At 37.1% G+C, this 27,401-nt stretch overlaps 2 protein-coding genes across 8 annotated transcripts in view; one reads left to right on the top strand and one right to left on the bottom strand.

The window, feature by feature from the left end:
- Positions 1 to 27,401, top strand: part of LOC120725428 (MAM domain-containing glycosylphosphatidylinositol anchor protein 2-like) — a 194,068-nt gene that overhangs the window by 31,874 nt on the left and 134,793 nt on the right. The window lies entirely within an intron of this gene.
- Positions 14,390 to 16,666, bottom strand: LOC120725429 (low choriolytic enzyme-like). The gene is given in 8 exon segments (XM_040018331.1): positions 14,390 to 14,562; positions 14,670 to 14,751; positions 14,841 to 15,019; positions 15,771 to 15,808; positions 15,810 to 15,889; positions 15,976 to 16,125; positions 16,239 to 16,325; positions 16,603 to 16,666. Coding segments are annotated over 8 exon segments (816 nt in total). The 3' UTR covers positions 14,390 to 14,426.

Here is a 27,401-nt window from a genome sequence, read left to right as displayed (position 1 = left end):
AGATACTAATCAGTATTACAAATCAGTATCCTATTAGATACTTGCTTCTAACAGTATCAGATCCAATAACTTTGTGCAATACTTGCAGACATGCAGGCACACAGCTTCTCAAAGGACTAGCATCTGAATTAGGTAAAGTTCAAAACACTGGACAACGTTTTTATGAGGAATTTTGATAAAACAGCATTAAACAGTTTCCATAACATTAGCATTAACATTAGCTATTAGTGTTTACCCAGTAGCCACTTTAACCTGCCTTACCTGTTATCAAAAAGATAACGGCTAGCAGCTATAGCTAATAATAAAACAGCTGTCCGAGCTAGCAACTGGTAGTTTTTCCCATCTGTAGTTTTAATAGATAGTGTTAATTGTTAAGTAACACAATCTTTTGCGTCTAAAAACATTAGATTTCTCTTAAGTCTAATACTGAATTGAGAAAAGCCTACGGACAACTAGACAGAAACAACAAAAGACTACAATACCAACTATACTTAATCAACAGTGAAAAGCCACGAGAATTGTAACCCTAAAATATTGCTCTCTTTTTTTGTTTTTTTGCAATACATCGGTGAACTTAAAAAATAGTGTTGTTGTTATTTATAATGTTGCACGTATTGTTTTAATCTTTATTTTTTTTTCAAAAGATATATCTTATTTTTTGTCATTTTCCATGTGGGGATTGTGGGGATCACTATTAAATTGAAGATTCTTGAAAAAGTATCTTGGCAACCCCAAGGTATAAATAAAAAAATAGAAAATAATAAAGTACTTAAATCAGTTTAAAGTGAATAATATTTAAAATGTAATGACAATGCTTCCAGCATTGAAAGAATACCCTTGGCCATCATCCTTTATTTAGGTCTTGGCTGGTAGTCGATACCTGCAGTACATCAGTGTAATATAACCTGCAGGTGAAAATCAGAGTATTTCCTAGAATAGTGATAACTTTACTTTTGTAATACATTACACTATTAGTGGAGGGCCACCGTACTTTCACATTTCACCAAATAGAGATGTACACTTTTATTGTAAAGCAGGATGTGAATCAAGTTTGCTTTCAAATGCTGGAACCAAGTACCAGGCACTGTTCACACAGCAGGACAAAAACCTTATTTCCCCTGTCTGTGACAATGTTATTGCTTCAATTGCCTATAGTTCCCAAAAGCCCTGACTGGACAAAGAAACAGACAAGATGTTCTTAAAGGCCTCCCTCTCTACTCCACACTGTTTGACCTTTCTGCTGATTTAGCATGTCCGTGTGGACAGCGTGCTTTGCTCCAAGAAAGAGACATACATCGCCCGAGTGGACATTCGTGTGCTCGCCAACCCATTCATTCAACGAGAAGAAATTACATTTTCCAATTGTCTGCGGCGATATGATGGAAGTACATTGGGGGCAAAAGGATGTGTGGAGAAACACAATCAGCACAGCGCAGAGCCCACAAACATACCATCAAAGTGAATTTCATAGAAATAACATTTTCAAAGCACAATCAGAAACTTTTGACCTTTTGTGCCAGGTTTTGGAGGTTTGGGAAGTCTGGGTGTGTGCGCTAGGAGTTTGATCCTTGCTTTGTTTGTCATCCTCGAAGTTTCACATTTTTTCCTGGGGGCACAACATGGCTGCATTAATTACAGCTTTAATTGGGAAATATACAAGTATACTAAGTTATAAATATCTTAAATGCGCAGCAAATCTCTGCAGGGACAATATGTCCTCCTAGGAACATTATGCTGTAAACAAAGAAAAAAGAAACATTTAGATAAAAAAAGGAACATAATTTCCCCTTATTGTCTATATCTGGGAGCGCTAACATTCTTGAAGTATTCAACACTTACAAGACATAAATGTCGTACCTTTGGGAATTGGATTCTAGGCTTCTGGGGATTGCGTCGTAATTTTGTCATCTCATTATTGTCTATTTGCCAGTCTCATTTGATTTTTAGTCTGCACTGTAAAAGTGTGCTATGATTAAAATATAGTTTGATTACAAATTATGATCCAATTTACTGGCTAAAAGGGATTTGGGATATGTAACCAAAAACTTAATTAGGAAAATTCCTCAAAAAAGTGGCAAAATGTAATTAACCGAAATCCGGAACAGCTGTTGGACAATCGCAATTCAGCTGGAATTATTGGCAAGTCCACCAAGGTCAAAAAGACTGGAGTCTAATTAGCTGAAACAGCAAGTCCTGTAGTCTTACCTGTGAAAGGAAGGGAAGTTCTGTTAAAATAACATGGAGCGAATGGCCTTGGAAGACTTCATGGGGATCGGAAGCTGTCACCTGCTCCACTGCTCACAATTTCAAATTCATAGTAATAGTAATAACTGCCACATATATGGGGCACAATTCAACATTGTTATTGTATAGCTATTGTAATAATTATACAATACAAACTTCCATCCTTTCAGTAACAAGGCTGGTTGGGTTTTGTGAGTGACATAGAAACTTTGGTGTATGTTCTGTCTTTCCAAGTACAGCTGAGCTTCAGTACTGATTTCATTCAAAACTAACAAACTACCAAACAACATTGGCCAGGACACTTAGGCAGAATCTAAATTGTTCACAAATCACAAATGGAAAACAGACAGTGGCGCTGTCCTTGGTACTGAAGTAGTTCCTCTCAATACTACTGTAATGCATTTGGAAGTTGTTAAGTTTCAAAATATGGTTTGCAATTGGGATAGAGGTCTAAAAATTGGCATTACTGATGCAAACTGTCTTCAGTACCTCAGAGAAGTCTTAAAGACACATGAAAAAGTGTATCACCCATGTGCGCACACTTTTTTTTTCCCAGTGGTTTCAGATTACTCAGCCTATCAACAAGCCAAAATATGCAGCAGTGCAGCAGCAAAGAGAGGGATGAAGAAGACTAGTAGCAACTAAATATGGCTGTAAACAAATTGGCTTTACTGAGGAAAGAAATACCGTTAACACATTTGTGAGCACTCAAGAATGCATTCAGTGGATTACAGTGACTACTCCTGAATGTGTAAACATAGCTTTTGTTTGTTTGCAGGAAAATTAAACTGGCCACCTTTAAGAGGCACAATGTTCATTCCAAGAAGTGCGGCATGGTTGGATTTCCTCCTTTATGTCTGTGTGACCGTTCATTCATCCTGTATTGTATGCGGTCATATTGCGGTTACCTTTTACCTGATCCTACTCTATATGCAATTTGGCTGCCTAGTTCCTTTATGCATTGAGCTCCAGAATTTGAATAGTAGCAGAGTTCAAACTTGGAAAGCAGTGATATAAAATTTTAATTCATTCTTTATCAACGTGTTGGAGTGCAAGCTCGGCCTTGTGTTTTGTCCAAATAGCTTTTAAAACTGATAACGAGGTTGCATTGTTTAGCAGTATTTAGCTAATCTGTAGCAGATGGTGTGGATATTGCATTGCGACAGTGCTTTTTAACTCATGTTTCGGTGTTAGCAGCTGAGCAGTAAGCTGTTACACAGTGTTTCCTCTGGCGAAAGCCTAAAAAATTAATAATCAGCTGTTGCTGGATGTCGTGCTCTACATTTAATACGTTAAGATTTTAGAGATAGTTAAATTGAAAGGTGGCTTAATACAGTGGCATGACATCATGCCTGCTGCATTTGAGTGTTTTACTGAATGAAGCAACTCCCTTTGCTGCAGTTATTATGCGTCTAAACATAGAGGTAATATGGTCCCTAGGATGAGAGATCAGTAACTCCTTGTGAATAAACCTGTCAATCTCTCATGGCACAAGCTAGTTGTTGTATCGCTTCTTTGCTGTCTGTCTGTGGTCATCTCACTCGCCCCATTCACGTCTTTGATTACTGTCCCCACCACTCTATTGCTTTTGTTGCCCTCCCAATTCGTCACATGTTATCTCCCACCCATCCTTTTTCTTCCTTAACTTTTCGCTCTCTTTCTCATTCTCCACGCTTCCCTTGCTCTCACTTTATCTTAACCCCACCATCTCCTCCTCCTCCTTTGCCCCGGTCTCATCAGGCAAACACAGAGAGTGATGCGCAAGCACCATCCCTCACATCTCCAATGAGTACCTAGTTATCATCTTGTCCCCACAGCGGCTTTCCGTCTGGCTCCGTCTCAGCTTGGATTCCGTCGCTAATGGGACCGCATCATTTTCGACAGCTGCAATTCGTCAGTGTTGACAAACAAAGATGCGGTGCAGCTATGCGAACACAGCTCAAAGGGATTGTAGACTAATGCCTCAGTCTGATTTACACATTTACAAAGGGTATTTTTTTAAAAACAACATTCCTCTTTTTCCACATGACCTGTAAAGATCATATGCATTTATATTGCCTGTACTTTTTTAATTAAAGTAATGTCAGCCATGATCTCTGTGCCAGAGAAAACAATGCATGAAATATTAATTAGACCTCAGAGTGTAGTGGCATCAGACAGTTAGTCGTCAGTGTGCTCTATATGTATGAGCCTTAGATGTTTCACCGCGGCGCCTCAGGTTCTTCGCATCTGTTAAATAGAAGCTAAATGAAACTTCATGAAAGCCTAAACAATAGCACACGTTAGAGTTTGCCTCCATCTCTCAGCCCACTAATCGTCTCCACTGGGCCCTGCAGGGCAACAAGAAAGACTCTCAGACTTTGTATGCCAATCTTTTTCTATTTTCTTTGACCACATCTCTAACTAAATTTACTTGTTTTTGTGAGTGTTGCTTTCATCTCTCTCTTATGTTCCAAAATCAAATCCACTGCACAAACAACAGTCTCTGTTTTTTCTGTTTGTTTGTTTCAGCTATTTAATTATGTTTGAAAAAAAGAAAAGCTACTCAAGGTTATTTTGTAAGATCAATGCATAGCCTGTATTAAAGTTCACATTTGTTTTCAGATATTTTAAAACACAATGCAGCAATACTAGCTACAATTTAAATTTAGCTGAGATTCCTTTCACCAGAGTGGATATAAAGAAATCCCTCTCTAATGTGAATTTGTATTCAAGTAAGAAAACGTTCAAAAATCTTTGGTTTCTGCCATTTTTTTTATAACGAGGAGCACTTTTTTCTATGACACCTATCAATCTATGACTTGTGTCTATGTAACACACATCAGAAGTAACGACACTCTTTAAAAGAGCCTGAATTTAAGTACATGCCAATACTACAGGATTGTTTGGTCTGTGATTTTTAGGTGGTTGCTTGGCCACATTGTGTCATATTATATCATGACATCATAATATATTATAACATGATGTTATATTAAAGTGATAGAATGCTTTTATAAGGTGCTTTAGGGGCATAAACTCTACAAATGGACAATTTTGGTAGGTGGCTATGAGGTAACCAAATGATGATATAATAGATCATGCCTAATTCATGTTTTATGGATATGAATTTGATGTTATTGTTATGAAATTAAAATGATACAATGATTTTTAAAATGTGATACAGATAAGAACCTTCAGGGACCCAGGATGCATCTGTGTGCCAAGTTTGATTTGCTTAGATTGGAAGAGTTTGCAGACAAAGAGACAGAGATTTTATATGCAATTGTGTCTTTTGATCCAGTTTGTCTCAAAGATGAAGAGTTTATCTATATTTTATTATTCTTGCCATTAGATGTCAATTTGTATGTTATCTCTTAGATTGGATCTGCTGGAGAAAGAGATCTCCTCATGGTCATTATGGAAAGAGGGTTTACTGTAGAGAAACCACAGACTTTTTCAACATATCTAAGGACATCTGAATATAGATTTTTGGACAGACTTGCACAAATTGAAACCCAGAGTGCAAAATCCCTTTCTCTCCTCCAGACGGGTCGAAAGCCTGACTTGTTGAAAATTGTTGAACATTTTAAAATAGCCTTAAAGGTCAGACTGGCCAGGATGGTAGCACGAGTCAGAGCAAACATTTTAATTTCCTGTTGGTGGACATTAGGCAGCTCATGCAGCGAACTGAGGAGAGCTGTGTGCTGAGGCTTATCGTGTTTGAAGAGAGGCAGGTACACTGATCTGTGTTAATAATGTGGTGGTAAGAGCCATTCATCCAGCCAGCGGTTATGGCCTGCCAGTGTATTACCAGTGACATCACAGATCAGGCTGCATTTGGCTCCGCTTGGCCTGCTCTTATTAGAATAGACATCCTGCAGGAGACCCTGCTGGTCACATACACACTGCCCTTTAAAGTATGGTCAAAGAGCATCAGTGAAAGCCTTACAGACAATTCTTTGTAGCTGTTATCAGATAACAGTCAGTATAACTAAATGTTTGGTATGTAGATTAGGCTTGCTTCAAATGGCTGTCTCCGGTAGCATAAAAACCAAGAGGGAAATGTGCGAACAGTCTAAGGAAAGATAGAAATATTCCCTTCGATATGTTTTGATTTATGCTTCGCAGTTGAGAAAGCTCCCTCTCATTTTCATTGAACGTTCAGTGATTTTTAACCACAGTTTATTTTGGCCTGTTTATGCTTTAGTCATGGGATCGTGGGCTCATCTGTAATCTTCTTTTAATCAGGCATTGCAGGAAAATTTTAATTTATAGCTGGCTGGAAAAAAAATCTCTCTGAGTTTCTTGGAGTCTGAACAGAGCCAGCACGTTAAATATTTCAATAAACAAGTAGATTTTGAATATTTTATGGGCAGAACGATTGATATGAACTGAAACTGCTTTATGAAACATTAAAGGACCTGTGTCCATCTCAAGTATTCAGATTTGCATGGCTTTCTCAGAGCACTGCCAGTGCCATGGCCTTCTTTAGCTGCATTTAAGCCAGGACGCTGGAGAAATACATGCAGCGCTCTTGTGATTGTTAGCGCATTCATACATCATGGGAGGAGAAGAATTTGCTTAACAGGAATCTGTTCTCTCTCCCAGGCATTCTCCTTCTTTATCTCACTCCAAAACTCCCCTGATATGCGTTTCTCGCCCAACGCTGCTCTCTTTCACTGGGGTGAACACAGAAGAATAACACTGCATAAAATTTCAAAGGGTGAACAAAACACATCCAAAAGCGTGGGATGTGGCCAAGTGGAAAAAAAAAATTCTCTGCAGGGTTAGGGAGTAGAAGGAGAGGGGTTTATCTTGTGTACTACCACATCTGTGCCTTTCCACAGAGAGTCGGCTTGTGAATTTTGGCTTGCTGCGTGTACTGCAGTACTGATTCACTCAGATAAAACAAGGTCTTCGCAAATGTGCAAATCCCAAACTTAATTACTATGAACCAAAATGGAAATGAACTCAATTATGAAGATATTGCCACATATTTACCCGTCAGTCTTTTTTGTATCTAATTAAATTCATTTCTTTGTTTTTTGCCACTGTTTCCCTACTTTATTTCCTTAGTAAACGGCACTAAAAATATGAGAAGATACACTCAGGGAAAAAAATAAAGTTATTTTGTTAACAGAATTTTATTGCACATACAAAGTTGTTTGTAAATGAATGTAAATATTTATTTTCATTTACAAAGTTATCTTTGTTGATACATTCAAGATAATTTGACCTGCGGTCTTTTATTACTGGTGTACTACTCATGATGATTAGTGATAAATATACTTTGGAGGGCTCCCCAAATATTATTATGTTGTTGACTAGTTGCAGCAGTCATTATTTTATTTTTATTTTATTTTATTTTTTTTACTTTTCATCAACCTGAGAAAAATGACAACATATTGAGCTGAGATTCTCTCCTGAGAATATTCTACTGGACTCCACATGCTCTTATTTTGAAATTTTAGTCACCCTTGCTTTCCTCTTGCTTTTTTTTATTCTGGAGATTTGGTGGATAATCTGCATAACACATATTAAATTGTGTTTGTTTATAAATAATCCATATTCATATGTATCATGTTGAAAAAAACAATCTTGATATTTGTAAATAAAAAAAATTACACTTATTAATCATGTAAATTCCCTGCACCTGTCATAGACATCCGCATGACGTCCAAAAAAAATTAGCCAGTCAAAAGTGAAAATGTTGACCATCATATTGATGTCCAAATTGTGGACCTAGTCTGGATGTTTCATAGAATTGGTCGTGGACCCACGGACCCAATATAGAGATGATCTGCATGTTTATCTGACCTCCAATGTTTAGTGGGATTGGACAGTCAGCTGTTTTTGTCACTCCGTCATTTATTTGTCACCCACTAAGCAATTAACTTATTTGCAAATGAGCAGCTTGTGAACAGTACTGTTTAGTTTGGACACTGCTACCTCCACAAACTGAAACAGAGTCTGTGGAAAATAATGGCGTGTCAGTCTGTGGCCTCAGTTTGAAATACTTGCCTAAAGTTGATTCAACCTGCAACCTTGCTTCTTTTGTGTGAAGAAGGATAATGCATGATTATGGCCAAAATGGTTATAATGAATAATAAAAATTCATAGCAAGGTACTCAACAGCTGGGAGATCCCTCTCTGGTTCGCTTCTGTGCTATATTTTGCATATAATGCAGGTAATTTTACTTTGAAAAAATATCACAAGGGGATAGCATAGGGTTTTTTCCTGTTTTTTTTTTTTTGCTGAAGCCTTCATTACTCAACATTTTTAATGGAAATATATCTTTGGCCAAATGGTGATTTTGGTCCATCTCTGTGAGCTGGTCTGATATGCTGAGGTGCTGTGCAGGCTTAGTTTTATCGACGTCTGAGTTGATGCTGGAGGACTGACGTTATCAAACACTTGACTGTGTTTCTTGGCCTTTGTGCATTCGTCATATTGCTGTTAGCGATGGTAAGGAACATCATCATCAAGTTGTGTGGGACCGCTTGAGCCAGGTTCATTATTTTTTCTTTTTTCATTTGTGGCCTGGGGCTGTGGTATTAGGCATGCTCACACTGGGTTAACTGTGACACATTGAACAGAACAGAATCAAAAAATGTATATTTATGAGTTACACCTGTGTTAGTGGGAGTACACTGTTAATATCTTATAGCAGATGCTGTAGCTGACACTGGTAGAACAAGTCAGTATGACTTCTTCTTTAGAGAGATAAGTTCTGATTATCTACTAGATTTCAGAATTAATAGTTCATTCAAAGTGTGTCCTGAGATGCTCTACCAGTTTGCATTTATATTGTTTATACAGTATGTCTGGATGACATGTGGTGGCTGAATATTGCTAATTTAGGTTATGATACCACTTGTAATGGAGAATTATGCATGTTAAGGACCTTTCTTTCCAGGCATAATTCATATATGATGAAAAAAATTGTCTGAGGATTTATTGATTTATCTTCCATAAAAGGTAAAACTACCAAAAAGAAATAAATGAAAATGAATGAAGACAGGAAAGTTTAAAAATATGGTTGAATTCATATGGAATAGCCTTTCTTATTATGTGAATGTCAATCACAACACAAAACTCAGAAACAACTGGAGATGTCACAATGCTTTATTATAATGCTTTTAATATTTTCTTCCTGTTTAGTTCTTGCACTGGTAAAGTATGTTGACCCTGAGAATGTCGATGTCAGACATGCCAACAGTCTGGCCGATGGGAACGTTGGGATCGGGGATGGGAGTTAATGTTTCTGACTGTGGAGTAATTCCGAAGGCAGTCCTATAATTAGGAAGAATTGCAAGAGGCGATTAAACAGAATTTGTTTCTGTGCAACACAATTACACTTAGTACATTTGACTTAAGATTGTGGTTTTGTTCAGGCTTACCTTCCATAGTGCATGACAGAGGAGTAATCATATCTAGTGTTGAGATTATCGGTGTCCATCTTGTCAAAATTGTTGAAAAAATCTGTGGGAGAAAGACAAATAAATTATAAAGACAAAGCAACAGAACAGTCTTATTTCAATTAGTCATCATTGAGGCTTTGAGAGTTTTACATTTTATGATGTTTTGCCAGTTGACTCTGATGTACTGGTCGCGGTCGCTTCGAGTGTGTTCATGGTAGAAACCAAGTGCATGCAGCAACTCATGCTGGATGATACCATGCTGGACACAGCCAAACCTCTGCAGTGACACCACCTGCTTGTCTCCAATACGACCCAGCAAAGAGGAACAGCTAAAGATGTAAACAGTACAAGAAGCCAGAGATGATCGTCAGAGGAAGACAGTTGACATTAGTCTGATGTTTAACATGTATCGAGTGAACGTTTGACCAAATCTGATCTAATAGTTAAATGAAACTGTTCTCAACTTTACAACATCTCCTTTACACAAATTATTTAAATGAACATACTTAAGAAAATAAATTATTTACTGTTTGTTTTTTCACTTTTCACTGCATATGCAGTCATTTTCAGTGATTTCCACGCAGTGTATTTTGTTTCAAGTAGTGCTGTAGTAAATAACTTACCCATATTTTGGTTCAATACTTAGGTACGCGGTCTCTGACGTCCATGGAATGAAGCGAACACAGGTTGCTGTTTCAAAGCCCTTCATGGCATCTAAAATGGTCTTCTTCTCACCATTATCTACAGTTGTGAATAACTTAATCAGTGACGTAAGTGTTTCACTAGATGAATGTTTGTGCTGTAACATGCACCACAGTTAAACCCACCATATTTATCACTTAGAATGTAAGGAACGTCAACAGTCCCAGATGTGAGAGACTTTGGCCATCGACAGGAGTATTGCTTATTTGCGCACTTCAAAGCATTTCTGGTTCTTGGAATGAGTATGTCTCCTTCCACCAGAAAATCTGTAGATCCTATTGAAATAAATGATAGAATGACTTTTCATTCTATCATTTGACACTGATAATGAGACAAGGTATTTCTCCCCCCCCCCCCCCCCCCTTTTTTTGTAATATAATGACTGAATACTTACCATTGTTCATTCTGAGGATGGTTGTGGTAATGTCCTCCCCAGAGATCTCTATGAATGCAAGAAAATCAGAAGTCATACTACGTTGTTGTTACAGTGAGAAAAGTGACAATATGACACAGTTAGTTATACAGAGCTCAAAATTTGTTAACCCAGATTTGTTCATTTACCATTCTGACCAGCATGATCCTGTGAACAGAAGATAGAAACACATTTCACTTGTATTGTAATTAATGTTGTTGTATTTAATGTGTTGAATGCTACGATACAGATAAAGATAGGCACCAATGTTATGGGAGATGCATCATGTGGTAAATGCAGTATTAACAAGCAATTCTACTTTTTAATTAATTAATTACATGGTCATGATGAGCATTACAGAGGCCCAGAAGCAGCAGCAGAAGAAGAGAAACTGTTGTTGTCAGGTCCATTTTGGTCCAAAGATGCTGATCGTCAAGGTGTCACTTCAGGAACTTCACTTGTCTTCCAACGAAGTGATGCTAAAACCCAGTCGGGGATGAACTTATATGCAAGGTGTCCAGGTGTGTCTGTGTACAGAGATTAATGGTAGGGGTTCAGAAGACTTTGCCTTAGACACACAGCTGCCCTGTCCAGCATTTCCCACTGTTTCCACACTGATCATTTTATTCTGGGGGTATTATAGTGACCACAGGCTGGTGTCGACTTGCTTAGCATAAGGCTTTTTTAACCAGCAGGAGATTGTCTTGGGAGATGTGACCCTGCCCCAAAGCATTATCTTAAAAATGACAAATATAACAGTGGAATCATGCAATGTAAAGAGTTTGCAGGCGTTGCCTTTAAGTAGTATTTTTTTAAACCATTAATAACCTGATTGCAAACAGGCTGGGGTATGTTTGTGTAGAAGTCGCACTACATAGACAATTGAAGAGCGTCTGTGAGTCAGGGGATGTCAGGATTGTGTAGTTGTTCACCACCTTCAACAGAAGCTGAAATGGGTTTTGATCTCTATCTTCTTTTGCAGCAAAAATATATTCCAGAGAATCATTTTTATGATAGTTGCACCGCTGTTCTAAACAAATATTTTAGTAAGTTTTAAAAACAGTATTTAGAGATCAGTTCAACTAAAATGTGCAGCTTTTGACAGATTAACATGAAAATAGAACCACTATTATAATGTTAATAGAAATATGGTGCAGTGAAAGGTGTGCTGTTTTTTTTGTAGAGGGGGAGATGTACTGCAGCTTAGGGATGTTAAACTCATTTCACATTGGGACAAGTGAAATTCATCTTTCTGTCGGCGTAAAGAACGTATTTAAACCTCAAGATACTTTAATATAACAAAAAGCAGTTTCATTTTTTTTTCTTAATGATAAGCAAATGCTGCTGTTGTTAATGAACGAAATCTGTTTTCAGAGTCTTTGGGCTAAAATCGTAAGAAACAAAAGTGTAAAATTACAGAAAAAGTCCTGGTAGCTCATTGGCCAGATTGTCCTTTCATCATAAAGCAGAATGTTTTTGTTCATTCCCAGAAAAGGTCCTATTTAATTTATGTATTTATTTTGTCAAAAAAACAAATCAAAACAAGGAAAAAAAAAAACAACCCAGACATTTATTTTGTTGTCTGTGAAAAAAACAGGACCTTTTTGGAACTTTACTTCATTACTTTGCTCCATAAGAAGGGAGGTCTTTATCATTAGGACAAGCTGTAAAATTTAGGAAAATACAGCCCAAAGTTTATGTCCTTCTTCACATTTTCCAAAGGCAGAGGGCTAACTATTGGTCCAGTGCCTTATATTTGACACCTCTACTGTAGATGAATACTGAGTAACATCCGCTGTGGTTAGTTGAGCTCTCTGAAAACATATTTATTTGTTTTGTGGGCAGCACAGTGGTGCAGTGGTAAGCACTGTAGTCTCACAGCGAGAAGATCCTGTGTTTGAATCTGTTGGGTGGCTGGGGCCTCTCTGTGTGAACTTTAAACATTATCCCTGTGCCTAAATGCCAGGTATGAAGACTTCCTCCCACAGTCCAAAGGTGTGCATTTGAGGCCACTTGGTAATTTTAAACAGGATGTGGGTGTGAATATCAGTGTGAACGGTTGTCTTACACTGTGTGTTAGGCCTCTAATAGAAATCAGTTCCCATAGAATCATACATCAAAATGTCCAGTGTTATGCCAGCAAAAGCGGAACCACAGGTCTTTATGTCTAATGCCTTCGGCTGCAACAAACAATTCATAACTCACCCATTTAAGCTCTATTAACGTTTGCAATTTGATAAAAATCATTGTATCATTTTAATTTCATAACAATAACATCAAATTCATATCCATAAAACATGAATTAGGCATGATATATTATATCATCATTTGGTTACCTCATAGCCACCTACCAAAATTGTCCATTTGTAGAGTTTATGCCCCTAAAGCACCTTATAAAAGCATTCTATCACTTTAATATAACATCATGTTATAATATATTATGATGTCATGATATAATATGACACAATGTGGCCAAGCAACCACCTAAAAATCAAGCATATTTTTCATTAATCTGTTAATTCTATAGTAATAGATAGTTAACAGGTTGAATAGGTTTGATTTATAAACAGCACAGGACAGCTTCATCTTAACTAGTGACAAGTCAGTGTTTTCTAAATTTTGAGGAAAATAAAAAGAATGAAAAGAAGCTGTACAGAAAACAAACGTCTGATGTAATTAAATAAGCCACATTACATATTAACTGGAGAGGATTGCATTTGTATACGTTTTACACAGGTTTTGGTACAATATACAGCATCAGAATAGAAGTGAAACTCTTATTTGACTGAGCAATCAATTGCCAGTCAAGAAAAAATGAATCAATTCTCTTGATTTCGCTTCTCCAGTGTAAGAAAAGTGTTCTCTTGATTTTGGTTTTACATTATTCCAAAAACAGATTCTGAACTCCAATTTAGACTGGAGGAATTTAAGCATGTTTTTCTTCCAGTTTATTGACAAATGCAACAGTCCATGGATCCAGCTCTAAATAATAAATCAATTTTTTTTTAATTTCACTTTGGCTTCATCATTTCTGGGAGGTGTAGTAGTAAATGGAAGAAGTGGAGAAAAAGAGAACTTCTGGCACCTTGTTCCTGAACACCAAACAGCAGTGATGACATATCCAAGCCCAACGCTGATGTGGTCCTGTGCTGTACATCACAATAATGTGACATTTATTATCAGTGGGGAAAAATTACACTGTGTGTGTGTTAGAGAGAAATGGTGCTGCAAACTCTGGCATCTGTTTATGTGTACTTCAAATTCAACGTATTTGTATATTTTCCAATGTTTGCATGAAGCATTTTGAACATATATAAGTACTTTTCTGTGTATATGTGCCGCCTGGATATCAATGCCTGTCCACTTCGGGGGATCTACCTGGGTACACAGGTAATCCAATTTGATCTTTTACTTCACACATCTGCACTTGGCAGAGAATAACCTTTAGAAAACTTAAGCTTTAAGACTTTTCCAGCATCACATTTAGCTTTATTCATTTTCCATGAGAAGTCAAACTAGCAAAATAAAATAAATTCAACCAAGTTTAACAATATGTGATATGGAATAGCCTTTCTTATTATGTGAATGTCAATCACAACACAAAACTCAGAAACAACTGGAGATGTCACAATGCTTTATTATAATGCTTTTAATATTTTCTTCCTGTTTAGTTCTTGCACTGGTAAAGTATGTTGACCCTGAGAATGTCGATGTCAGACATGCCAACAGTCTGGCCGATGGGAACGTTGGGATCGGGGATGGGAGTTAATGTTTCTGACTGTGGAGTAATTCCGAAGGCAGTCCTATAATTAGGAAGAATTGTAAGAGGCGATTAAACAGAATTTGTTTCTGTGCAACACAATTACACTTAGTACATTTGACTTAAGATTGTGTTTTTGTTCAGGCTTACCTTCCATAGTGCATGACAGAGGAGTAATCATATCTAGTGTTGAGATTATCGGTGTCCATCTTGTCAAAATTGTTGAAAAAATCTGCGGGAGAAAGACAAATAAATTAAAAAGACAAAGCAACAGAACAGTCTTATTTCAATTAGTCATCATTGAGGCTTTGAGAGTTTTACATTTTATGATGTTTTGCCAGTTGACTCTGATGTACTGGTCGCGGTCGCTTCGAGTGTGTTCATGGTAGAAACCAAGTGCATGCAGCAACTCATGCTGGATGATACCATGCTGGACACAGCCAAACCTCTGCAGTGACACCACCTGCTTGTCTCCAATACGACCCAGCAAAGAGGAACAGCTAAAGATGTAAACAGTACAAGAAGCCAGAGATGATCGTCAGAGGAAGACAGCTGACATTAGTCTGATGTTTAACATGTATCGAGTGAACGTTTGAACAACTAAGGAAAAAAAAGTTGAATTGAAAAAGTAACTTTCCACTTTTTGACCAATAAGGCAATACAGTTTAAAATTGTTTTTAAAGTTTTTAGTGTTACACCAAGTTGTGTATTACTCTTTTACGCTGTGCCTGACTCTGCACGGATTGGCTGGTTTGTGCCTCTTCCTTACTTTTGTTACAAATGCTGATACAACATATTGGCAAATAGCAAATACTACAAAGTTATGTTTAGAATTGCCATAAATGTTCACAATATTTGTTTCTTCTACCAATATGCATTATGCAGTAGCTGTAAAAATGAAGGGATTATTTATGTAAAGTTTCAAATCTGATGTAAGAACAGTAATTTATCCTAAATTTAGACACAGTGTATCTATTTTTATTTAGCTGAAACCACAGTGATTGCTAACCTCAACCAGATGGTTTTATTGCTTAACAAGCCAAAGTGTGGGACTGTATGAGAACTCTCATCTGGTAATGAAACTGTTCTCAACTTTACAACATCTCCTTTACACAAATTATTTAAATGAACATACTTAAAAAATAAATTATTTACTGTTTGTTTTTTCACTTTTCACTGCATATGCAGTCATTTTCTGTGATTTCCACGCAGTGTCTTTTGTTTCAAGTAGTGCTGTAGTAAATAACTTACCCATATTTTGGTTCAATACTTAGGTACGCGGTCTCTGACTGTGCGTGGAATGAAGCGAACACAGGTTGCTGTTTCAAAGCCCTTCATGGCATCTAAAATGGTCTTCTTCTCACCATTATCTACAGTTGTGAATAACTTAATCAGTGACGTAAGTGTTTCACTAGATGAATGTTTGTGCTGTAACATGCACCACAGTTAAACCCACCATATTTATCACTTAGAATGTAAGGAACGTCAACAGTCCCAGATGTGAGAGACTTTGGCCATCGACAGGAGTATTGCTTATTTGCGCACTTCAAAGCATTTCTGGTTCTTGGAATGAGTATGTCTCCTTCCACCAGAAAATCTGTAGATCCTATTGAAATAAATGATAGAATGACTTTTCATTCTATCATTTGACACTGATAATGAGACAAGGTATTCCCCCCCCCCCCCCCCCCTTTTGTAATATAATGACTAAAGACTCACCATTGTTCATTCTGAGGATGGTTGTGGTAATGTCCTCCCCAGAGATCTCTATGAATGCAAGAAAATCAGAAGTCATACTACGTTGTTGTTACAATGAGAAAAGTGACAATGTGACACAGTTAGTTATATAGAGCTCAAAATTTGTTAACCCAGATTTGTTCACTTACCATTCTGACCAGCATGATCCTGTGAACAGAAGATAGAAACAAATTTCACTTGTATTGTAATTAATGTTGTTGTATTTAATGTGTTGAATGCTACGTTACAGATAAAGATAGGCACCAATGTTATGGGAGATGTATCATGTGGTAAATGCAGTATTAATAAGCAATTTTACTTTTTAATTAATTAATTACATGGTCATGATGAGCATTACAGAGGCCCAGAAGCAGCAGCAGAAGAAGAGAAACTGTTGTTGTCAGGTCCATTTTGGTCCAAAGATGCTGATCATCAAGGTGTCACTTCAGGAACTTCACTTGTCTTCCAACGAAGTGATGCTAAAACCCAGTCAGGTGTGAGCTAATATGCAAGGTGTCCAGGTGTGTCTGTGTACAGAGATTAATGGTAGGGGTTCAGAAGACTTTGCCTTAGACACACAGCTGCCCTGTCCAGCATTTCCCACTGTTTCCACACTGATCATTTTATTCTGGGGGGGATTATAGTGACCACAGGCTGGTGTCGACTTGCTTAGCATAAGGCCTTTTTAACCAGCAGGAGATTGTCTTGGGAGATGTGTCCCTGCCCCAAAGCATTATCTTAAAAATGACAAATATAACAGTGGAATCATGCAATGTAAAGAGTTTGCAGGCGTTGCCTTTAAGTAGTATTTTTTTAAACCATTAATAACCTGATTGCAAACAGGCTGGGGTATGTTTGTGTAGAAGTCGCACTACATAGACAATTGAAGAGCGTCTGTGAGTCAGGGGATGTCAGGATTGTGTAGTTGTTCACCACCTTCAACAGAAGCTGAAATGAGTTTTGATCTCTATCTTCTTTTGCAGCGAAAATATATTCCAGAGAATCATTTTTATGATAGTTGCACCGCTGTTCTAAACAAATATTTTAGTAAGTTTTAAAAACAGTATTTAGAGATCAGTTCAACTAAAATGTGCAGCTTTTGACAGATTAACATGAAAATAGAACCACTATTATAATGTTAATAGAAATATGGTGCAGTGAAAGGTGTGCTGTTTTTTTTGTAGAGGGGGAGATGTACTGCAGCTTAGGGATGTTAAACTCATTTCACATTGGGACAAGTGAAATTCATCTTTCTGTCGGTGTAAAGAACGTATTTAAACCTCAAGATACTTTAATATAACAAAAAGCAGTTTCATTTTTTTTTTCCTTAATGATAAGCAAATGCTGCTGTTGTTAATGAACGAAATCTGTTTTCAGAGTCTTTGGGCTAAAATCGTAAGAAACAAAAGTGTAAAATTACAGAAAAAGTCCTGGTAGCTCATTGGCCAGATTGTCCTTTCATCATAAAGCAGAATGTTTTTGTTCATTCCCAGAAAAGGTCCTATTTAATTAATGTATTTATTTTGTCAAAAAAACAAATCAAAACAAGGAAAAAAAAAAACAACCCAGACATTTATTTTGTCGTCTGTGAAAAAAACAGGACCTTTTCGGAACTTTACTTCATTACTTTGCTCCATAAGAAGGGAGGTCTTTATCATTAGGACAAGCTGTAAAATTTAGGAAAATACAGCCCAAAGTTTATGTCCTTCTTCACATTTTCCAAAGGCAGAGGGCTAACTATTGGTCCAGTGCCTTATATTTGACACCTCTACTGTAGATGAATGCTGAGTAACATCCGCTGTGGTTAGTTGAGCTCTCTGAAAACATATTTATTTGTTTTGTGGGCAGCACAGTGGTGCAGTGGTAAGCACTGTAGTCTCACAGCAAGAAGATCCTGTGTTTGAATCTGTTGGGTGGCTGGGGCCTCTCTGTGTGAACTTTAAACATTATCCCTGTGCCTAAATGCCAGGTATGAAGACTTCCTCCCACAGTCCAAAGGTGTGCATTTGAGGCCACTTGGTAATTTTAAACAGGATGTGGGTGTGAATATCAGTGTGAACGGTTGTCTTACACTGTGTGTTAGGCCTCTAATAGAAATCAGTTCCCATAGAATCATACATCAAAATGTCCAGTGTTATGCCAGCAAAAGCGGAACCACAGGTCTTTATGTCTAATGCCTTCGGCTGCAACAAACAATTCATAACTCACCCATTTAAGCTCTATTAACGTTTGCAATTTGATAAAAATCATTGTATCATTTTAATTTCATAACAATAACATCAAATTCATATCCATAAAACATGAATTAGGCATGATATATTATATCATCATTTGGTTACCTCATAGCCACCTACCAAAATTGTCCATTTGTAGAGTTTATGCCCCTAAAGCACCTTATAAAAGCATTCTATCACTTTAATATAACATCATGTTATAATATATTATGATGTCATGATATAATATGACACAATGTGGCCAAGCAACCACCTAAAAATCAAGCATATTTTTCATTAATCTGTTAATTCTATAGTAATAGATAGTTAACAGGTTGAATAGGTTTGATTTATAAACAGCACAGGACAGCTTCATCTTAACTAGTGACAAGTCAGTGTTTTCTAAATTTTGAGGAAAATAAAAAGAATGAAAAGCAGCTGTACAGAAAACAAACGTCTGATGTAATTAAATAAGCCACATTACATATTAACTGGAGAGGATTGCATTTGTATACGTTTTACACAGGTTTTGGTACAATATACAGCATCAGAATAGAAGTGAAACTCTTATTTGACTGAGCAATCAATTGCCAGTCAAGAAAAAATGAATCAATTCTCTTGATTTCGCTTCTCCAGTGTAAGAAAAGTGTTCTCTTGATTTTGGTTTTACATTATTCCAAAAACAGATTCTGAACTCCAATTTAGACCGGAGGAATTTAAGCATGTTTTTCTTCCAGTTTATTGACAAATGCAACAGTCCATGGATCCAGCTCTAAATAATAAATCAATTTTTTTTTTTATTTCACTTTGGCTTCATCATTTCTGGGAGGTGGAGTAGTAAATGGAAGAAGTGGGAAAAAAAGAGAACTTCTGGCACCTTGTTCCTGAACACCAAACAGCAGTGATGACATATCCAAGCCCAACGCTGATGTGGTCCTGTGCTGTACATCACAATAATGTGACATTTATTATCAGTGGGGAAAAATTACACTGTGTGTGTTAGAGAGAAATGGTGCTGCAAACTCTGGCATCTGTTTATGTGTACTTCAAATTCAACGTATTTGTATATTTTCCAATGTTTGCATGAAGCATTTTGAACATATATAAGTACTTTTCTGTGTATATGTGCCGCCTGGATATCAATGCCTGTCCACTTCGGGGGATCTACCTGGGTACACAGGTAATCCAATTTGATCTTTTACTTCACACATCTGCACTTGGCAGAGAATAACCTTTAGAAAACTTAAGCTTTAAGACTTTTCCAGCATCACATTTAGCTTTATTCATTTCCCATAAGAAGTCAAACTAGCAAAATAAAATAAATTCAACCAAGTTTAACAATATGTGATATGGAATAGCCTTTCTAATAATTTAACTGTCAATCACAACACAAAACTCAGAAACAACTGGAGATGTCACAATGCTTTATTATAATGCTTTTAATATTTTCTTCCTGTTTAGTTCTTGCACTGGTAAAGTATGTTGACCCTGAGAATGTCGATGTCAGACATGCCAACAGTCTGGCCGATGGGAACGTTGGGATTGGGGATGGGAGTTAATGTTTCTGACTGTGGAGTAATTCCGAAGGCAGTCCTATAATTAGGAAGAATTGCAAGAGGCGATTAAACAGAATTTGTTTCTGTGCAACACAATTACACTTAGTACATTTGACTTCAGATTGTGTTTTTGTTCAGGCTTACCTTCCATAGTGCATGACAGAGGAGTAATCATATCTAGTGTTGAGATTATCGGTGTCCATCTTGTCAAAATTGTTGAAAAAATCTGCGGGAGAAAGACAAATAAATTAAAAAGACAAAGCAACAGAACAGTCTTATTTCAATTAGTCATCATTGAGGCTTTGAGAGTTTTACATTTTAATGATGTTTTGCCAGTTGACTCTGATGTACTGGTCGCGGTCGCTTCGAGTGTGTTCATGGTAGAAACCAAGTGCATGCAGCAACTCATGCTGGATGATACCATGCTGGACACAGCCAAACCTCTGCAGTGACACCACCTGCTTGTCTCCAATACGACCCAGCAAAGAGGAACAGCTAAAGATGTAAACAGTACAAGAAGCCAGAGATGATCGTCAGAGGAAGACAGTTGACATTAGTCTGATGTTTAACATGTATCGAGTGAACGTTTGACCAAATCTGATCTAATAGTTAAATGAAACTGTTCTCAACTTTACAACATCTCCTTTACACAAATTATTTAAATGAACATACTTAAGAAAATAAATTATTTACTGTTTGTTTTTTCACTTTTCACTGCATATGCAGTCATTTTCAGTGATTTCCATGCAGTGTATTTTGTTTCAAGTAGTGCTGTAGTAAATAACTTACCCATATTTTGGTTCAATACTTAGGTACGCGGTCTCTGTTGTGCGTGGAATGAAGCGAACACAGGTTGCTGTTTCAAAGCCCTTCATGGCATCTAAAATGGTCTTCTTCTCACCATTATCTACAGTTGTGAATAACTTAATCAGTGACGTAAGTGTTTCACTAGATGAATGTTTGTGCTGTAACATGCACCACAGTTAAACCCACCATATTTATCACTTAGAATGTAAGGAACGTCAACAGTCCCAGATGTGAGAGACTTTGGCCATCGACAGGAGTATTGCTTATTTGCGCACTTCAAAGCATTTCTGGTTCTTGGAATGAGTATGTCTCCTTCCACCAGAAAATCTGTAGATCCTATTGAAATAATGATAGAATGACTTTTCATTCTATCATTTGACACTGATAATGAGACAAGGTATCCCCCCCCCCCCCTTTTGTAATGTAATGACTAAAGGCTCACCATTGTTCATTCTGAGGATGGTTGCGGTAATGTCCTCCCCAGAGATCTCTATGAATGCAAGAAAATCAGAAGTCATACTACGTTGTTGTTACAATGAGAAAAGTGACAATGTGACACAGTTAGTTATACAGAGCTGCAAAGAGATGAACCAAGATTTGTTCACTTACCATTCTGACCAGCATGATCCTGTGAACAGAAGATAGAAACAAATTTCACTTGTATTGTAATTAATGTTGTTGTATTTAATGTGTTGAATGCTACGTTTCAGATAAAGATAGGCACCAATGTTATGGGAGATGCATCATGTGGTAAATGCAGTATTAACAAGCAATTCTACTTTTTAATTAATTAATTACATGGTCATGATGAGCATTACAGAGGCCCAGAAGCAGCAGCAGAAGAAGAGAAAGTGTTGTTGTCAGGTCCATTTTGGTCCAAAGATGCTGATCGTCAAGGTGTCACTTCAGGAACTTCACTTGTCTTCCAACGAAGTGATGCTAAAACCCAGTCAGGTGTGAGCTAATATGCAAGGTGTCCAGGTGTGTCTGTGTACAGAGATTAATGGTAGGGGTTCAGAAGGCTTTGCCTTAGACACACAGCTGCCCTGTCCAGCATTTCCCACTGTTTCCACACTGATCATTTTATTCTGGGGGGATTATAGTGACCACAGGCTGGGTGTCGACTTGCTTAGCATAAGGCCTTTTTAACCAGCAGGAGATTGTCTTGGGAAAATACAGCCCAAAGTTTATGGGATTGTCCCTGCCCCAAAGCATTATCTGAAAAATGATAAATATAACAGTGGATTCATACAATGTAAACACTTTGAAGGCGCTGCCTTTAAGTTTTTTAAACCTTTAATAACCTGGCTGCAAACAGGCTGGGGTGTGTGTGTTTAGAAGTAGAGCTACTAGTAGAGCGTCTGTGAGTCAGGTAAAGTCTTTGTACTTGTTCACCACCTTCAACAGAAGCTGAATTGCATTTTGATCTCTGTCTTCTTTTGCAGCAATAATATATTCCAGAGAATAATTTATAATAATAAATGTATGACAGTTACACCCCTGTTTTGATAAATGTTTTCGTAAGTTTTAAGAACAGTAATTACACATCAGTTTGACTAAAATGTGCGCTTTTTGACAGATTGGTTAATGTTAATGGGAATATAGAACTGTGAAAAGTGCATTGTTTATGCTGCAGAGGGAGAGATATACTGGACATGAATGCTTAGTAACATCAGCCGTGGGAGGTTGAGCTCTATGAAAACATATATATTTGTCTTGTAGGCAGCACAGTGGTGCAATGTTGAGCATTGCAGCCTCCCGGCAAAACGATCCTGTGTTTACATCTGTTGGAAGTTTACATTTTCTCACTTACATGTGCCTAAGTGCCAGGTATTAAGAGTTCCTCCCACAGTTGAAGGGCATGCATGTTATGTCACCTGGTGATTCCTGTCCCAAACAGTCACGGCAGATATCCATGTTATTCCTGGTAAAAGGTATTTATTTGTTTCCACTCTCACCAACGCTCTTGCTCATATGGGGTCATGTGATTGTTGGGGTTTTCTCTTTTTTCTCTTTATTTTTGTTGGGTCTTTACCTTACAATATAAAGCGGCCAATGTTTTTGTGATTTAGCGCAATATAAATATAGTTGAATTGAGTTGAATTGGTTTTAGAAAGGCTATGGCTGAGAATATCAGTGGGAATGGTTGTCTGTCATTCTGTGTTAGCCCTGTGAGAAGTGATCTGTCCAGAGTATACCCCACCTTTTGGCCTGTGACAGCCATCATGCCCCAATTGAGAAAGCAGTTAAGACAATGCATGGATGAGTATTTATTTGCTGGTTCAGGTTCTTCTATTTACACTTCAAGAAAAATCATGGTTATACCATCTTCTAATATCACTATTTCTTAGATTAATTGTATGAATTTTGAGTAAAGGCAATCAAGTGTAATTTTGAAATAAAAACCATGATTATTACTTGATTTCTGTTTGCTGAGGAAACAGAAATCAGATGATTATTGCTTTAGTTTGGAGCTGTATTGCTGTAACCACCTACGATGCAGTTTTTTTCCTTCCACACAGAACACCCTATTTATGCCAAAAGAGCAGCTCATTTTACTGCTGGTATCAGAACAAAGCTCCTTTTTGTTTTAACCCCCTATGAGGTTGATCACTAATAACTTAAGTGCTACATATTCCATCAGTCCATTTCATAATAAAATGCACATTTGCTTTTTTATTTTATTCTGGCTGTAACTGGTTGTTGTGTTAAAATGTGTTGTTTCAAATAATATCATTTCTTCAATTACTCGCTATAATTTCCTGTATTCATTAATCAAGCTCTTCTGGCACAACAGTGATTATCTCATGAAGTCTGGGCCTTGTTTATCAGACTACAATGAGCAAAAAAACTATTTTCTAAAACCTCAGAATGCAGAAATGAATTGTTTAGCGCGAGAATATTTACATTTATTAAATCCTCACTAATAGATCATCATCCTCCAGACTGTTGTTTACAGGAAAGACGAGGTACTGTCTAGCTTTCTAGCGCCGTAAACAGTTTCAGGGTCTGATTTTGCATGACAGGACTGGCGCTTTTGAAGAGATTCCATCACGGCAACCTTTAAATGACGTGGTCCTCTGCTGTACATCACAACAATGTGGCATTTATTATCAGTGAGGGAAAATGACACTGTGTGTGTGTTAGAGAGAAACAGTGCTACAAACTCGAGCTTCTGTTTTATGTGTGAACTCCATGTACGTCAAATTCAATGTATTTGTATATTTTAAAATGTTTGCATGAAGCATTTTGAACACGTGCGTCTCGGTGTGTATGTGCCAGCTACATGCCTGTGCCTGTCCACTTTGGAGGATCCGCGTGGGTGCACAGGTAATCCAATTTGAGTTTTGGAGTCAAAGCACAGCACGAGTAATGTTCAATGATGTATGACCCATCCATTCGGTTGAGCTTTATTTCTAATGCTTTGCAACTGCAAGAAGAGGTAGATCTCATTCAGCTGGATGTCAGCCTAGTGGAGCCCACAAAAAAATCTGCTTTTCTTTCTTTGTTTTTACACATCTGCAGTTTTCTTAGGTGGAGAATAACCTTCAGAAAACCCAAAGCTGTAAATTCTTTCCAGCATCATATTTAGCTTTATTTTATTTCTCGGTGGCATAGTTTTTGTTAAATTGTGACATGTTATTTTTATGTTACTTTGCACTAATTAGCATTTTTTTAAATAAGGTTTTATAAGATAAATTTTGAGTGCGCACCCCCCCACCTCAACTGATGACCATCATGGTAAAACTGAAACTTCACAAATCATCACAATTTTCTTTTTCTTTTTTTTAATCTCCATTCATGTATGAATAAAAAATTTATATGAATGTCAAAATTCAGCTCATATTCTCTTTCAGATGAAATCACATTTGGCAAGATGTGTATAAATATGCCATTACACATTTTTAGAAGATAACTATTGTTGAATTATTGCTGAAATATGAAGTTTCATTTAGCAATTGATGTGTACAGAAAACACTGTCAATCTTGTGTGGAAATAAAATTTAGAATTTTGCCAAACTGACCATGAGATTTCAGACAGAAGTAGCCGTTTCAACCCCCCAAACCAGCTTCCTAATATTCAATGATTGTAATTTTGAATTGATATGGAATATTGTTGCACCTTCCATTAAAAGTGAAAATACCAAAATAAAATAAATGGATATGGATAATGTTTGAAAATATGGTTGAAGTGATATGTAATAACCTTTCTTATTATGTGAATGTTAATCACAGAACACAACTCAGAAATTATTCTAGATGTCACAATGCTTTATTATAATGCTTTTAATATTTTCTTCCTGTTTAGTTCTTGCACTTGTATAGTATGTTGACCCTGAGAATGTCGATGTCTGGCCGATGGGAACGTTGGGATCGGGGATGGGAGTTAATGTTTCTGACTGTGGAGTAATTCCGAAGGCAGTCCTATAATTAGGAAGAATTGCAAAAGCCGATTAATTAGAATATATTTCTGTGAAAGAGATTTACATTTAATACATTTGACTTAAGATTGTGTTTTTGTTGAGCCTTACCTTCCATAGTGCATGACAGAGGAGTAATCATATTTAGTGTTGAGATTGTAAGAGTCCTTCTTATAGAAGTCAATGTAATAATCTGTAGAAGAAACACAAATAAATTGAAAAGATTAAGCAATGAATCCGATTTCAATTAATCATCATTTGAGATTTTTACCTTTTATGATGTTTTGCCAGTTGACTCTGATGTACTCGTCGCGGTCGCTTCGAGTGTGTTCATGGTAGAAACCAAGTGCATGCAGCAACTCTGGGTGATGCCATGCTGGACACAGCCAAACCTCTGCAGTGACACCACCTGCATTTCTCCTATACGACCCAGCAAAGAGGAACAGCTAAAAATGTAAACAGTAAACAAAAGTAGAGAAAATAATGTATAGAAGGCAGTGAAATTTGTCTCATCATCCAGTCTGTGAATGCTTCTTTACTATTAGCTAGTGATAAGGAATATTCTAACAGACTACATGGTTGCTGTAGTACTTGGAAAAATTAAAGCGTTATAGTTTATAATTTGCAGTACTTTTAGACAAAATATATTTATTTACATGTGACTGAAACTACAATATTCCTATCTTCAACCAGATAGTATAACTTTGACCTTCAATCAAATAGTAGTGCAGTAAATAACTTACCCGTATCTTGGTTCAATGCTTAGGTATGCCCCCTCCGCTGTGCGTGGAATGAAACAAACACAGGTTGCTGTTTCAAAGCCCTTCATGGCCTCTAAAATGGTCTTCTTCTCACTCTCACCATCATCTACAGTTGTGAATAACTTAATCAGTGACGTAAGTGTTTCACTGGATAAATGATGTTAATGTGCTGTGGCATGCATCACAGTTAAACCCACCATATTTATCACTTAGAACGTAAGGGATGTCAACATTCCCAGATGTGGGAATCAACAGGCTATTCCATCAACAGGAATAGTTTTTATTTGGGCATTTCATGGTATTTCTGTTTTTCAGGAGGAGTATATCTCCTTCCACCAGAAACTCTGTCGATCCTATAAAAATACACGAAAGAATGACTTTTTAAGCAATTGACAAAATAAGAAAGCGCTGTTTTTCTCCAATATAATGATTGGATACTCACCATTGTTCATCCTGAGGATGGTTACAGCCTTGTTTTTACAATGAGAAAAGTGAGAATGTGACACAGTTAGTTATACGGAGCTACAACGAGGCAAAACCAGATTTGGTCACTTACCATTGTGACCAGCATGAGCCTGTGAAAATAATACAGAAAAAAATATAGATTTTTATATAGTTGTTTATAATGTTGTGTTACAGATAACGATAGGCGCCAATGTTATGGGAGATGCGACATCTCTTAAAAACAGCATTTACAAGCAGGTTTAGTTTTTAGTTAGTATTTCCTTACATGCTCATGATGAGGCCCAGAAGCAGCAGCAGAAGAGAAACTCTTGTTGTAAGGTCCATGTTGGTCTTCATGTGCCAGTGGTGAAGGTGTTAATTGAGAGACTTCACTTGTCTTCCAACGAAGTGATGCTAAAACCCAGTCAGGTGTGAGCTTATATGCAAGGTGTCCAGGTGTGTCTGTGTACAGAGATTAGTGGTAGGGGTTCAAAAGGCTTTGCCTTAGGCACACAACTGATTAGTGTGCCCTGTGTAGCTTTGCCCACTGCTTCCACACTGATAATCCCATTCTAAACTTGTGCTATAAACATTCAGTGTAAAGAGTTTTCTGGCACTGCTTTCAAGTAGTAGTTTTTAAACCATTTACACACCTGAGAACTAAAGGCTGATGTATTTGTGTTTAAAATTGTTGTGTTGTTGTGAATCAGTTGATTTTCTGCTTCTTCAGTTGGTGCGGATAGAGAAAAACACTTGTAGGTTTATGCTGCTCTGTTATATGTACTGTTCTACCTCCGGTAGTGTTTTCAGAATTTTTGTATCAAAAGGTAAGGTACATATTGGAGTGTGATTCATTGTACAGCCCATCCAAGAAGTGTGTCGCAGGCAGCAGGTTTTATTAAAATTCTAACATTTTATTTTTTTATGTTACTTGCCGCTAATT

The sequence above is a fragment of the Simochromis diagramma genome, unplaced genomic scaffold, assembly GCF_900408965.1.
Source record: "Simochromis diagramma unplaced genomic scaffold, fSimDia1.1 OVJJ01000802.1, whole genome shotgun sequence".
Taxonomy (NCBI): Eukaryota; Metazoa; Chordata; class Actinopteri; order Cichliformes; family Cichlidae; genus Simochromis; species Simochromis diagramma.
This window is presented reverse-complemented; position numbering and strand designations above follow the sequence as displayed.